General features: G+C 38.7%; 1 protein-coding gene across 22 annotated transcripts in view; it reads right to left on the reverse strand.

Moving 5' to 3' along the window:
• TNRC6B (trinucleotide repeat containing adaptor 6B) overlaps positions 1–16,032 on the reverse strand; it is a 149,636-nt gene that overhangs the window by 96,344 nt on the left and 37,260 nt on the right. For 13 of the 22 annotated variants that reach the window (XM_080639181.1, XM_080639180.1, XM_080639166.1 and 10 more), the window contains one exon: positions 10,889–10,956. The exons of the other annotated variants lie outside the window; for them this stretch is intronic. In XM_080639181.1, the coding sequence (XP_080495307.1) occupies positions 10,889–10,956 (68 nt within the window). The remainder of the gene's footprint in view (positions 1–10,888; positions 10,957–16,032) is intronic. 22 annotated transcript variants of the gene reach the window in all.

The raw sequence follows: 16,032 nt of genomic DNA on the forward strand, positions 1-16,032 counted from the left end.
AGAAGGAAAACTTCATTCACCAAACTTTGCAAACACATACTTTCCCACCTAATTTTCCCTCAATCTGCCACAATACTTTTTCCTAGCTGTTCAGCCTATAAATAATCCATCACTATGCCTTCACTTCTTCAATCTCCTCAAATGCCCTTTCCAACCTGGAGAAAGACGAAGCTTTCTAAGCTGCCTTTTAACAAAGTTGTCCCATGAACAACAGAACTGAAAGCTCATTTCCTAAGAATCTCCATCACGCATTACTGAACTTCTACTTTACCACACTAATCCCAGTTTCCTGCACAGCCAGTTCTCCTTTGATGCCAAGACTCCTCCAGTATATTGAGCCCTATCTAGATCTCTTCCCATAACTTTTTTTCACCTCTTTCAGTACCCGGGCGAAAAAACAGCATATGCTGCAGCTAACCTTGAAACACACGTGATGATTAACTATTAACAGACATAACCAGAACGGATATTCTTTTGTTTCCTGAAGCCCTTCTTCTAGGGTGGAAATTAATTTTGGTCCATGAAGTTTAACATATTGGTAATCACAGCTGTATTATAATTTCTTATTCTCTTCACTTCATCAAAACTGAACAAGAGACTCCAAACTCAGGAAAAATACATACACAGAAAAAGCATGAGACTTAACTACCCCAGGAACTGAAAGAATTGATCCCAAACATCTTCTGCCATTCAGTCAAGTCACCCTCTAAGTGCTGAATGAGTTTGTATACCCATATCCTGAGAAATTAAATGAGTACTTTCCAGTAACATAACACACAAGGGAACTGTTACAAATTAGAATTCTTAGAATTTGTTTAACCTGATCCTTATTATAATTTCAGAAGCTTCTTGGAGCCTGTACTCCTATCCTAACAGGTCACTCATACCAGTTTCCAAAATCCCATAAGTGCCAAAATACCAATGTAATAGGAAAAGTTTATCTTTTTAATGCAATTCTATCAATGCCAATGAAAAGATAATACTTTCAAATAAACAGGGAAATGGCATACCATATCACTCCACTCATGTATACAGCAAGTGGTTGCTTTCTAATTGCTATTTACAGCCTATGAATTACCATGCCAGTTAAACGATTGATTCAATTGACCTTCCATTAACAATAGCTATGTTACTGTGCATTTCAAAAGGAGTAATAACCTCATTGGGAAAATCCTTCCTTCCCCCTATTTAAGCCTCAAAGCTTTAAACATTTTAAAACAAACAGCACCAAGCATTTTCTGGGTATTAATATTCCAGCCAGGCTGGAATATTTAATGAAAACCTTATCTTTCACGTCTATAAACACTTTACCACAACAGGACTCATTCTTTACACGGAGCCTTCAGACATGCTTCTACTGAAATTCAGTATACTCACTTTCGTTTGGGCTGCTGACGCAAAGCAGGCTCCTCAAAAATACTTACGGGAGGTCTCACAAAAGACAAGGAAGATTTTGGGGCTGAAGAGTTAGTCATATTCTAGTTCAATCCTTTTTTCTTCTTTTCCTTTTTTTTTTTTTTGTCCACCTAAAAGGAAACTACCTATACTGAACTTACATTATTTTTATTTATTTATTTATTTATAGATGGCAAGATAGACCAGTACCTCTCTCCAAATTGTTCTAACTTGCCTTGAGTTTTAGCATAGAGAATTCAATCACTGGCCTGGAAACCTCTGAGCAAAGGAATTTCTGGCATCTTGGCTGGAGCTGGCATCAACCCATTTTCCTTTGTTCTCATTAAAGGAACCATAATATACTAAGTTAAATAAAATTCTAAAAAATCAACAACAAAAAAACCCCACCCCAAAGTAAGGGCAGAATACAAAAGGAATGCATATTCAGTGGATTACTGTAAGAGGAGATTTCCCTAATTTGACTTTTTTTCTAATAAAAGCACTTTTTATTGCTGCAAAAATCTGTGAACTGATCTTTCCAAGCGACTTGAACATCTTCCCTAAGTAACATGCCTTCATGTACAGTCCTTCAGTTTGAAATGTCAGGAAAGGAACAGCTAGCTATCCGGGCAGAAAATTCTACAAGCTGTGGCTGTCACAAGTATACAAATGCATGCACTAACCTAAAACCAGTATGACTCCTGAATCTGATCAACTTTGATGAAGGGCAAAGATTTCAGCAAACTCCATCTGTCTAGGTAAGAGAAAAAGAAATCCTACCAGCTCTCCAGATCAGAGCATGCCAGAGGAGCAATACAGCTCAAGAGCTCCAAAATATCTCTGTAAACAAGTTTTTAATTCATACCATGTTGACCACAAAGCACAGTATTTGTAGTCATAAAAAGTAAGTCATATCTTCTACAGGGAATAAAGAGCTTGCTTTTTTTTTTTCTTTGCTCCTCTTCTTTAACCAATAATGGTCACTTCCTGAAGGGTCTAGATGGGGTCTGCAACTTTGAACCAAGTTCTTGGACTTAGGACCATTTAACCTTTTTTATCCTTTAACTTCTGGTATCTCTAAGCCATAGAAGATAGTCACCAAAATTTCTGTTTTCTGGACACAGGAAACAAGAGAGAGCATAACTATAATACAACATACAACCAATTAGACTTTTTGTCCCTTCCTCTCTTTATCTCCTTGAAAAGAAGATTCAACAACAGATCTGAGTGTATGCAAAAAAACTCTTCAAAACAAAAAAAAAAAAGACTTGATGAATGTATTTATTCTTTGGAGAGAACGAAGCAGTGGAAAATGCAATGTGCAACTTACATCTGATGCAAAAGGAAGAAAAGTTTTAGGACTGTAATTCATACACATTTATGCTGCCACTGACTTGTGCCAGCTGTCCAAAAAGTGAATCCTTAGCAAATTAAAATGCGTAGCACAAACTTGGTGTAGATACCACTGAAATTTGGCTAAATTAAAATACATTTTTACACTAAGAATACAGACAAAACACTAATTTAGGACTAAAAATCATTAACAGCCCTTAAATGATTTTGCTTGCTGTTTTTATGTCTGTTATCTCACTCCCACATAAGATATCATTCAACAGTTGCCATCTAACTAGCAAAGAAATGCTGAAAAGAGAACAATGTCCAGCCATCCATATGAATGATCCATCAGAAGACCATTACCTCAGGCAGCTCCTGAGGATGTGGCAACTTGCTAAGAAGGAACCTCGGCTAATCAGCCAGCTCTGAAAAAAAGCTTTCTTGGACAATGAACTTGAGAAATCAGTGAGTGTCCAGTAGATAGTTAACTTCCTGGAAAGAAACTAGAGGATAGGGAGTGAAGGAGTCTGAAATAAAGAGTCTCTGGGATTTTTAGGAAATAGATCTGTGGGCAAATGCTCTCCCCTTCACAGTAAGATCTTTAAATCAGAATACCCACTTTTTATGCTATCAATCAGAATTACTACTACCTGTAATAACTAAAGAAACAAATGATATCAAGCATAATATGTGACGTTATCTACTCTGTGTATTTTGCAATATTGTATTTATAAATCAAGCCAGCTGGAATAGAAAATATACTTTTGTCTTGGGAAGACAACAAATGTAAAGAAGCCTCTTGATCAGATAAGACTGCAAATTCAGAAGCAGGCTTTGTACACTTCCTATGCAGAATAAATACAGATCTTGGGGGGAAGGGGGAAAGGGGAGGGAGTGGAAAGGGAGAAGAATCCAAACAAACTAACCTCTTCTTAACGCAAGACATCTGGATGAATGCACTATGAAATCCTACGGGTAAGAAATCCCAAACTACTCCCACTTACAATGTACATTGACCGTAAGTCTTTTCCTCTCTCAATTTTCAGTAGCAGCGTAAATTAAACACATTGGGATAGTTAAGTGGTAACTGAACTTCCAAAGTTGACTTTTTTTCTGTGTGATCTCCCATAGCTTTTTGGTTTTTTCCCCTCAACAGTAATTTCGCTTCTGTTTTTTCACATACTAAGAAAACACTTGCAAAGTAACAGTACGCTAATGGTGTAGGTTAGCTAGGGAACATAGCAAGCCTGAATCTGTTCTTGACAAAATAAACCACACAGCGCTATATGCTTTGCTACCTCTTAATTTATGGTTTGCAAGGAAAAATTAAAAAAAAATAAATAAAATCAGAGGATGTGACATGGGGAATATTAAAAAACATGGCATGACAACTGAAAACATTTTCAACACTAACTTGCAGACGTGAATACCTAACTTAAAACTATTTTTTGCTTAGAATAGTCAGACTAGAGTTTTCCTGTGCGTAATACCTCTAATTTCAAGTACAAAAATTCCCAAATATTTAAGTATAACGTTAAACTAGTAAAATATAGGAGACACGTGATGGAACTTCTGGCATTTTAAAGTGCTTAAGTTCTGCATGTTTATTTTTTTTACACCGTTCAGAAGTACTGTACTGTAAAGGGTGCAAGCTCGCTTTTCAACATTATTGACTTAACAGTCTTATGGTTGAAACAGCTACTGCTACAGATGAAGAATTCACTGCTGTCTTATCCAGGTCTACCCACTCAATTGCACAACAAAGGGCAATTCTTTCCTCTGTGCCTCAGGGCCCTTTATATACACAGGTAAAGCTGCTTTCAAATGTAGACTTGTCCTGCCACTCATTCCACTGCAAGGAGTAAAGACTTATAAAATATGAAGTGATGGAAATATTCCTTAAACCTTAGTTGGACCAGTTTTCATCTTTAGTCTAATGGTCTCATGCCCTCAAATATCCTTTCAGAGCTCCAAAGACATAAAAGAAAAAAACAAACTTCAAAGTTAGAACTCTCCTACTCAGATGCCAATACCAGAACTAGCCTGAGTTATCACTGCGACCAAAGCATATTCTGACACGCTAACAGAACTGCGATACCCTGTGACAAAAGTGTCTGGTGTGGTCACTACAGACACAGCCCATGTCTCTGTGGTGGCTTGTCAGGATGTGGGGCAGAGGACTTCAGTGTTTCGAGACATTTCTCTAATGGGGTACACACACGGAACAGCCAGCAATGAAAAATGAGCTACGCCTTTATTTTTGAACATAAGTGGTGATGTTTTCAAGGGAAGACTTGGCTTGTCATGAATTTCAACAGAATGTGGGATGATACTCAAATTTAGGTTCCCCAAAACTAAGTTAATAACCTGAATTAGGATTTGGAGGCTACCTTGAAAATCCCAACCTGAATCTTTAAAAAAACCCCAACCAACCAACCAAACCCAAAAAAACCCTCTACAACGCTACTCTCAGGTTGGTTGTGTTAGTAAATTTAAAAAGTGCAATGGTTCTCAAGGCAAATCTCAATACCTTCAGTAATATGGAATGTCATTAATACAGGAAACAAAACCCCTGTTACACACGCATTTAACTAACTTCATATTTGGTAAGAACAGTGTTTTATGCTGTAGGGACAGAAGCTGTGGCTAGGGTCTTTTGTGGAATTTTTAACTTAAACCTTCAAAAGAATACTGTAGCACTTCCTAACAATGTCTGGCATTCCCACCAACCAAACAGACATCTTCAGGATATACCACTGCAGTCTTTTTATAGCTTTCAGCAACATTATCAAAGAGTAAGACTGGTCATTTTACACCACTGTGGCAGTGATATCTACATGTGCAACCAACAGTGGCAGGCTGCTAAAAATGAAGGAAGGCTGGCCTATTAACTAGCTCCTTAATTTGAAGTACAAGAAAAAGGCTGATAGAGCTTGTTTTTCATAGCTTTAAAATGACGAAACTAAACTGGGCCAGGGACTATTCTGCTGTGCAAGCAAACACAGAAGTAAGTTTTAATGAAGACTGAGCCAGACTTTCACACATGCACACTGGAAGATGAAAGGCAACGGACATAAATTGCAACAAATTAAATTCTTACTGAATATTATGAAATTTTCTTCACCATGAGGGTGATCAACATAACAGATTGCCCAGAAAGGCTCTAGAATAATTCCGAGAAGCCTGATACAACTTAGAAGTTAGATTTAACCTTCAAATCTGGCCCTCCTTTGAGCATGGAAGTGGATGAGATGACTTTTGGAGGTCCTTTTCAATTGAAATTATTTTACTAGTCTATCATTCCTCTTTCCAGCTTAGGCTATTTTAGCTACCACTTTGTTTTAATCGTATTGCCACACAAATCCAGGAAGACATTGAATAGTCCTGCTGAAATGTCAGAGAATAATGGAAAACAACATTACCCAATTTAAAACAATTTTGTGATCTCCACTGGTTACAATCTCTTCCTGGCATTGCTGCAGTTTTGGAGGGTCTCATTGCCTCTGCATCTATACATTAAATTATCAAGCCAAGAAAAAGGCTATCCAGTAGGTCTAATCAATGACACTTTGTAAATTATGGGAAGATCTTGTTTTGCTCTCTTTCTTACAGTATGAATCACCTCCAGATGCACAAATTGCCAAGATAGCTGAAGACTTTTCTCTCCCATTACTACAAAACAGCAGGTGGGGAATAGCCAGCTGAGTTGCTTCAGACAGCAGTAATAGCTTGGCTTACCTTGCTAGTAAACACGAGCATGAACTTGACTCACTTCTTGTCCACATAGCTACTGTCAAACAGACTTTCCAATGTGTTATTCAGAAATAGTAAAACATTTACATTTTTCTTACAAAAAGGAGTAATTTTTCATTACACGATCCCTTTCACTAATAGATCAAGGTACATTAGTTTCTGGTGGTGACAACTGGGAAAAATTTATTAGCAGAGGCAGAGCTACTAATTAATATTGCTAGAACCATGAACACAACCTCAGTTTAAGGACTTGAGTAGGATTTTCCTACTCCAAAAAAGGTACAAAGAGAAGCTGCTCTCTGCTTGTAAACAAAAGTTTGACTGTTTTGGAAACATACTTCTGGATCAAAGTTGCCTGTTAATCTTTTCTCTAGTAAGGGATAAGTAAAAGCCCTATTACAATTGGTAAGGCAAAAACAAGCTACCATGTAAAATGTACGTATTTTGTGAAGAGATAATATTTACTCCTTAAATACGGCAAGTTCAGGTCAGTATTCATAATGGATGAAAATGTAATAGAATGCCTCCAACAAAATGTCCACCTGGAATTAAACATAATGATGCTGATCCTTCTCCAAACTTTTCTTTTGAGAGAGAGGAAAAGGGGTTTCTTAGCAAAGATATTAGCCACATAACAAAGTAATGTGGCCAAGTGTAACAAACAGTTAACATCACATACTAATGAGCTGAGAGGAGAGAGGCATTTACAGAGTACTGAGAAGCAACAACTTCTCAAGGAGTCAGGATCCTCTGCTGGAGTAGAAGCATGGTTCAATACAGACATTATCAGCCCCAGCAGTCCACGCACACTCACTTCTTTTGAAGTGTGGGTTTTAGAGTAAGTGGCAGCCCTCACTGCTGCACAATCATGCCAGGTTTGTTACACAGGCACCATGCATAAACTGTATCTTTCACAGAACTCCAGATGGGTATGCCCATTCTGTATTTCACTCATAACTAAGGGGTTTGCATGTGTAACTTTTCTTCTTCATAAACAGCTCTGAATGAAATCAGTTATATTCATGTTGTAAATGGTTTGTTAAAAATGTCTAAAGATACTGTATACAGTCTAACAGGAGAGTTCCTCCCCACAAAGTTAACAGATACCAGCAGACAGCAGTTCTTGGGTATCATCTACAGCTCAGTAAAAAATCTTAAAAAGCTACAAGTTTAGTGCATTAAGTCTGCCTGAAAGAACTACTCAGTACAACACAACAAAGGTTTGAGAGATGGAAGCAGGGCTGGTTGGTTTTTAACACTAGAAGGCACTCTTGCAATGCCAAGTTTTTATCCCTGAGGCAAACTGAGTTGAAATACTGTTGCATTTTGGAAATAAATTGCTAGAAGTCATCCATGGGTGGTGGCTTCCTATAATTCATTATGAAGCTGTACTTCAGCAAAGGAAACTCCACATGAAACTGGTGCTAGGTAAGAACTACTGCTTCCACTGAAAGTCTCTCAGAAGTATCTTTATTTCTTTGCTTTCAATGTCCACTCAAACTTTGAGTCTCTTGGAATGCAGTTAAATATTAAGAAATTGCTGGGCTCGCCTAGGAGGGTAACACTTGCAGACTGCTCCAGCACCTTGCTTGCAGGTCAGTTGCTGAAATTCCTTCCTCAAGGATCGAAATATAGTTACTCAGAACAGGCTGTCTGTTAAAGCATTTATGTTAACATGGTCAACTTTTCAGGAAGGCAAATTAGAACTCAAGGGCGGGGGGGGAAAATCTCCCCAAAACATCTGCATAGCTGTAGAGGCAGTAATCTCAAGAAAGTCTGACGAACAGCTGGAAAGGGAAGGAAGCATCTTCAGCTAGTGCAGCTAGTTCTGAAGCGAACGCCTGATTCTACGTTCAAACTTACGATCTACTTTTCACTAACAAGCTCCAATTTTATTTCAAACCAACTAGGAGGACAATAGTGAACACAGGTACACAGAACAGTCAGGGTTGGGAGGGACCTTAAGATCTTCTAGGTCCAGCCCCCCTGCCATGGGCAGGGACACCTCCCGCTAGACCATGCTGCCCAAGGCTATGTCCATCCTGGCCTTGAACACTGAATCATTGCAGAGGGAAGAGATACCCAAGATCATCAATCCCAGCCCTTTGCTCAAAGCGTGGTTAACTACAGCAGGCTGCTTAGGGTTGTATCCAGCTGGGTTTTAAATATTTTAAAGGACTATGAAGGCACAACCTTTTTGGGCAACTTGTTCCAAAGGTGTGACCACATTTCACAGTAATTTCCTTTTTCCCTTGCGTTTGAGTGCAATTCCCTGTATTTCAGTCTATGCCCACTACCTCTTGCTTTTTCACCAGACACGACTGTGAAGAGTTTGGCTCAGCCTCCCATAGTCCCCTCATCAGGTATCTGTACACATGGATAAGCGAAAGTCTTCTCATCCCAAGGTAAAACAGTCCCAGCTCTCTCAGCTTCTCCTCCTATGTCAGATGCTCCAGTCTGTGGCCCTTCAGTAGACCCATACCAGGATGCCCAACTAATCCCTCTAATCCCTAAGGCAAGTGAGTAATAATGTGAAGAGGCAATTTCCTATTTAATTTCCTTTCTTTTGAGATCAACAGCAAAAGATGTGAAATCAATGCAGCTTTTTGGAGTCACTCAAGAATACAAATCCTTTGTGTGATTATCATTTGCTTATCTCAGATGCCAGATCAACATCACTTCCAGCAAGAGATAAACTCTACCAAGGCAGACAATGTTGTTAAGTAGTTGAAAATTTGAGACTGTGGGTACAAAAAGATTCAGGTGATTGACTGAAATTTAAGAGCAATACCCACAATAGAATCTTGCTGGAATTATGCCACAGTTGCACAAAACACTTACCTTCATCTCTTAGTTTCATTACTAAAATTGCGTTTTCAGACTTCAATAAAAATGTGATTACCACTATTAGGAATGGTACTCCTTAGGGCAGGATCTGTATGACAAGATCTCAGATGCCACCTGAACACAGATTTGTCAGTTAAAAAAATAAAAATCCTGTGTATCACTAATCTCATATTCTCTAATAAACACACTTTTGAAGAATAGGGGTAACGTAAGGCACTTGAAAAGCTCCAATTAGAAATCAGGTCAACTGTAAAGTAATCCTACCTTCCATTTGCACCTGAAATTAGACGGCAAACACAAAGCTATAGATCCAGTACCAATAACATGTTGAATTATGCTACTAGACATCTAAAGAAACAATTCAGAAAAGCAGAAATCTAACTCCCACTTTTTATTTCTGTCCTGATTTTTCTTCCGGAACTTTCTGAAAATTCCTAATTCAACAAGCTCTGTATCTCTTGGTACCACAGTAAGTTGGGCAGTCTGAATAGAAAGAAATAGCAGCAATTACTTTGAGAAGTTTGGCTCACTTCCACGATGGAAAGAATGTGCACGTTCAGCACTAGAACTTTCCTGAACTCATCCTGGCTACCTCAGAAATGGTTTCTCACCATTGCACAGGCAGTGGACTTAAAGTTCCTAGCTTATCTAGCAGGCAAGGAAGACCTTCACCTCAAGGCAAACCCCAGCCTATCTGCAACAAATGTACTGCTGATCAATGAGAACTTCTCCTCATGAGGAGACATCCAACTAGGCACAGGAAAAAAAGAGTTCTGTGCTGTGGATTTCTCAAAGGTCATCTTCCTGCTTGCTCCAAAAGGCAGGTCAGGAAAAAAAAATTATTATGACATCAAAATTGAATTACCATTGCATTAACTAAAGAAAAGAATATGGAAGACAACCATCACTGCAATACTTCTAGGACAAGACTCTGTTCTTCCCATCTGAACAAAAACACAGGAAAAACTCCCAACCATTACTGCATTTCAGTCTGAAGTAATATGAAAAAGCTTTTTGCTAATGAAAACCTGTCATTTTCTTCTCTGATCAAGCCTCTTTGCCTAAAGCACTGTGTACCAGCATCTTAAATTGTTCATCCTTGGAAAAGCATTTTGTTTACAATGCCAGTTTCTTTACTGAAACACATTCTAAAGAAGGTTTATATTCCAAAAAGACTGCTCTACCATATGCACACCAAAAGGAAGGCCCTGGTTCTATCGTATTTCACATTATTTCTGTGAAGAACAGCCGAATGTACAAACTCACTACCTCAGAGAGAAGCTTCCAGAATTATTCCCTTTACAACAACTTCTGATTAAACTTCTGAAATTTAAACGCATATTTCTATGCTTTTAAATTTAATGCAAGTCAACATCCTGCTTTATTTTTTTTTTTGTTGTTGTTGTTCCTCAGCCACCATCCGCTTTTATATATGGGTATTTAAGGAACCAAAAGGGTGAGCACCCAACAAATGACCAATGCTCCCAGTACATTTAAATAAGAGTGCTTCACACCATTTACTATGGTAAGGCCCTTTTTAAATAAACGTGTGACTCACTGTTTGTTTTCTTCACCAGGAGGTGGAGTCTTGCCATGCCCCTCCATTACAAAATCCTCATGTTCCATCTGCAAAGGCAAGCATTGCAGGTCAGAAATCGGTGGAGCAAAATGCACATCACCTAAAGTGGCCCTTTTCCATACACAACAACTTAAGACAGCCACTTAAGCCCAGCAGCTGGTCCAGAACAGATCATGTAGTTTCTTAGCAACATATGTACATCTCTAACCCCATTGCTATGGTATCATTTTATAGCACAATTTTCAGAAAATCTACCAAGGGAAAAAGAACCATTTAATGGCTGTAGCAGACGCCTATCAGTCAGGGTACCTAGGTTCCGAGTTTTGCTCTGTTATGGACTTCCTTTGTCATTCTGAGTAAGTATGGCTTCTACCCCTTCTTCCTTAACATATAAAGCAGGAATTAAAAAAAAGTTAAGTCTATCAACATCTCTGGAGAAAAATAAGAATTTTCAAAGGAACTGATTAACCACAGGCAGAAAGTGCTGTAAAAGCAGAGTACTTCTCGTGAAAAATAACTTTTAAATGTAAAAGAGACTTTCACTGCACACACATAGCCTAGTTAGCAGGGTAAAAAAGAGGCCTAGGGGAACCTCAAATAGATGCTGTTCCAATGACAATATAAGGTAGGCATTTCCTTTGGCTCACGTGTTAGAAGATTCTAAGGGCACTAAGGAAGTTTTCTGTTTAATTGTTTGCTTTTAAAATACAGTTTAAGAATGCATTTTCAGTAATTTCTTTGGCCAAAAAGATTTATTTGATCATTAATTATTTACACATTCTTCATTTAATTACTTCATTTGGGCAGAATTTCTTGCACAGGTAGCAAAATGCTCTTTTCTTTGTATGAAAATTCACCACATGCACTTAGTATTTCATGTAAACATCCAGACACACAGTTAGCAATACTCTACTTTTCATGTGAAGCCAGCTAACAGGTCACACTGCAATACTCAATAAGCCACACAACAAAGCAACTAAATTATCATCACACACAAAATCTCTGATCCACTCCATTAAACTGGAAAGGGGAGAGAAACACAACAAAGATAACATGGTTTAGTCAGTCTTTGAAGGAACAAAAAACCCCGAAACCCAAAACCAAACCAATCCAAGATCTAGCAGCCACTTTCCCTTCTGCCCCTACCTGTTCTTCCCTGCTCCAAGAGTCAAGTTTACTCACTTGTACTTTGATGTTGCTGACAGGTCACAAATACAGACAAAAACCATTATCGCATATTGACATCTAACAAGGATTACAGAAATTGGGTTGTTTGCCTGTACAGACACAGCCCTCAGCAAAACCACAAATGAACTGAGAAACCGATGAACTATAAGGTGGTAATGACATCCAGAAGACAGGCAGTCAATTAAATGTGTACGGTGATTTCACATTTGAAAACATGTAAATGTGACCCACATTCAAAACAGTATTTTCATTTAAAAGTAATCTTTGAAAGTAAGAAAATTTTGATTTACAGTTTTGTAAATAACTCAGATTTTTAACCGTGTATTCCCAGCATACCAGACACACTGAAACCTATTTGTACCTCAATCCATATACCTGATTCTCAAAATCGGATATGTCAAAACACCTGGACGCAAAACTGTCTAGCTGAAAAGTATTCATTCCACTAATTCTGTTGTTGATGCTAACACACAAGTGTGACAACTGGTAAAACAGCTACAGACATGTGGCTACATCGTAGAACAGTGTAGTTCTCTGAGTGAGGGTAAATGCTTAAGAGTTACTCTTACACAACCTGAAATCAGGAGGTATTTTAGCCTCTTGCTGCTATGAGACAAGTACAATTCACATGAATAGTAAAGCAAGGGAATAGCTTGTGGCCAGTACTGGGAAGAAAGATAAAATACAGCCTTTGGAGTAAAGCAGCACTACCTACAACATATACATGGGAATCTTGTTAGTTTAGCACTATAAAATAGAAATTCAATTTCATGAAGCTGTAGAAAAGGAAAGATCATAAAAACTGAAGTATAAAATGAGAATTATTTTAAAACCAACAAAATCATAGAAAGGAATTGGAAATTACGTTATTACACCATAAACAAGAAATTTAAATGAGAGCTGGAACATCTAGCAGACACAGAAGTACCACCAACAAAACTGTGCATTAATGTGAATTCTACATGAAGAATAATGGTGACATAGCTGTTCCAGACATATTCTCATCAAGCATGCACATCTATCAAAACTACCATTTCAAACTGAAGTGGGTAAATAATTAAGAACAACAAATTACCTGGGCTAGAAACAGTAAGATTGTGGGTCTAGGCACAGTCTGTTTTAAAGCAACTAGAAAGCCCCATCTGCTTTTAAGAAATGTTAATATGCTTGCTCTACACTTCAGAGAGTAGGCAAAAGCATCTGCAATAACTAAAATCTGCAGTATATAAAAAAAATAAGATATGGTATGATAATGTCAGCGCTGAAAAAGAAGGAGCTGAGAAAGAAAGAGTAACTTCGAGAAAGGCAATGACAAAGTTTCGCAAGAGAAGAACACCAAGAATATTAGTCACAGAGTAAAAAAAGGACTCATGAACATGGAAACTGTTCAAGACACAAAATAAACCTACCAATGGAGGTTTTCACTGGTAAGAAAAGCTAGCAATGAAATAAATCAAGACACTAAAGAGAACACGGGAACTTCAAAAAATTGAATATTAGTGAATTAGGAAAAAAATCCCTCTTTTTAGAATGGATGAACAACTAGACTTGCAGGAAACAGTTGGCTGGTCAGGCTCAGAAGTTAATAGTTTCTGCATTGTATGCTACCTGGAGGCTGGTGTCAAGTGGAGTGCTGCAGAGGTCTACCCAAGGACAAGTCCATTAAACAACATTACCAATGACTTGAAGGGCCAGTAGGGTGGACTCTGGTCAGAAATTTAAGACAATACTTAGAATCACAGAATGGCTTTGGTTAAAAAAGACCTTAAGATCATCCAGTTCCAACCCCCTTGCCATGGGCAGGGACGCCTCACACTAAACCATGTTGCAAAGGTCTAGTAGACAGAGGCTCTGTCCAGCATGGCTTTCAACACTGCCAGGGATGGAGCACTCACCACTCCTTTTGGCAACTTGTTCCAGTGCCTCACCACCCTCACAGTAAAGAACTTCTTCCTTATATCTAACCTCAACTTCCCCTGTTTTAGTTTGAACCCACTGCCCCTTGTCCGACTGCTACAGTTCCTGATGAAGAGTCCCTCTCCAGAATTCTCAAAGGCCCCTTCAGATACTGGAAGGCTGCTATGAGGTCTCCATGCAGCTTCTCTTCTCCAGCTGAATAGCCCCAACTTTCTCAGCCTATCTTTGTATGGGAGGTGCTCCAGCCCCCTGATCATCCTCATGGCATCCTCTGGACTTGCTCCAACAGCTCCATGTTCTTCTTATGTTGGGGACACCAGAACTGCACACAGAACTCTAAGTGGGGTCTCATGAGAGCAGAGTAGAGGGGCAGAATCTTCCCTGGGGTGAAGAGGTTGAGTCAACATGTTTAAGGGCAAGGCTGCCATTCAGGTGGATCTAGACAGGAAAGAGGAATGAACGCTATAGGAGCTGTATGAATTCAGACTGGACAAAAACAAAGCCCCACACCTGAGAGGCCCTGGCAATGATACAATCTGGAGGCTGACAGATAGCAAGCTTATCATGAGCCAGCAGTGCGCCCTGGCAGGAAAGGTCAACAGTATTGCAGGCTTCGTTAAGAAAGAGTCTTGCCAGTAGATAAGGGAACTGATTATCACCTCTAATCCGGGCTTATTTTTCCAGATATGGTCTGACACACCTTATTATGCCCAATACAAGAAATAAATTCATAAAGTGGCTGCAATAGGCCACCAGGATGCTCAGGGAGCCTGAGCCCTTGCCCTGTTTGAAGAGGCTAAGGAAGACAGGCTTACTTGGCCTGCAGAAGAGATGGATTTGGAGAGACCTAAAAACAGCCTGCCTGTATCTACAAGGAGGTTAGCAAGGAGTCAGGCTTACCACAGTGGTGCAATGTGACAGGACAAAAAACAACAAGCATTAAAGTTGAAACAAGAGAAGTCCAGACTGCACGTAAGGTGACTCTTCTTCACCATGAGGACAGACAAACACAGGAACAGATAGCCCAGAGAAGTTTTGTGGTCTCCTTGCTTTGACGTTTTCAAGGCCGGACTGGATAAAATCCCTCATAACTTGTTCTAGCCTCTTGGCTCACCCTGCTTTGAGCAGGAGCTCAGACTAGAGAACCCTTCCAACCTGAATTTCCCAGAAATCCTATGAATAAGAGAACAGATTCAGTATAATGTTGAGAGGTAATATATAGGAGAAAAAAAACTTCTAACAAATTCCTAACCCAGCAAGAACGTGCACTTCAGCATAGAAAGGTCCAAGAAAAAAAATCTTAGGAAGTTACATAATCAAAAGGACAAAAATAAAACAATAAGAAAAACTAAAACTACACTGAACAGTAATACAGAAAAATATTAAAATGACTGTAGCAGAACCATAGAACACTCTCTTTCACGATACTGCCTAAAAGCACAGACAGTGAAGGCTCAAACTCCCTCCAAAACACTCTAAATGTCTGAGAGGTCAGACTAAAGAAAGTCTGAGGCAGAGGGAAGACTTTACATTAATAAAATCTAACATTTGGGCTGCAGATCTCCCTCAATGCAAAATGACACGAGTGAGGCATACACAAAAAAAAAAGCAGTTTGACAATGTTCTAACAAATAATCACGCTTTTGCTACCGCAATATAAATAAAACCTAACCCACTCACAAAAAACCACCAAAAACAACACACACCAACTTAAGGGGATACACAGTTACTTGGAAAATAAACAGTTACGCGGAAAAAGAAAAATTTATTGTTGTACAAACATAAATTGCAACCACAAATTTCACAAGTCCTTCTGGATTTTACATTTCACATATCTCTGAAGATTTATTCGTATGTTAGAGGATTACAAGACAATAGCAATACAAGCTTTTCTGTTTCTGGCAATGAGGTCTTTTTTATAAAGTGAAAGGGTAAGTTATACAAACACACACACACACACATATATATATAAAAGATCATTTCACAGGCCTGATCTAGTGCAGCAATTTTTTGCATTC

Source organism: Psittacula echo, assembly GCF_963264785.1.
Source record: "Psittacula echo genome assembly, chromosome: 1".
Lineage (NCBI taxonomy): Eukaryota > Metazoa > Chordata > Aves > Psittaciformes > Psittacidae > Psittacula > Psittacula echo.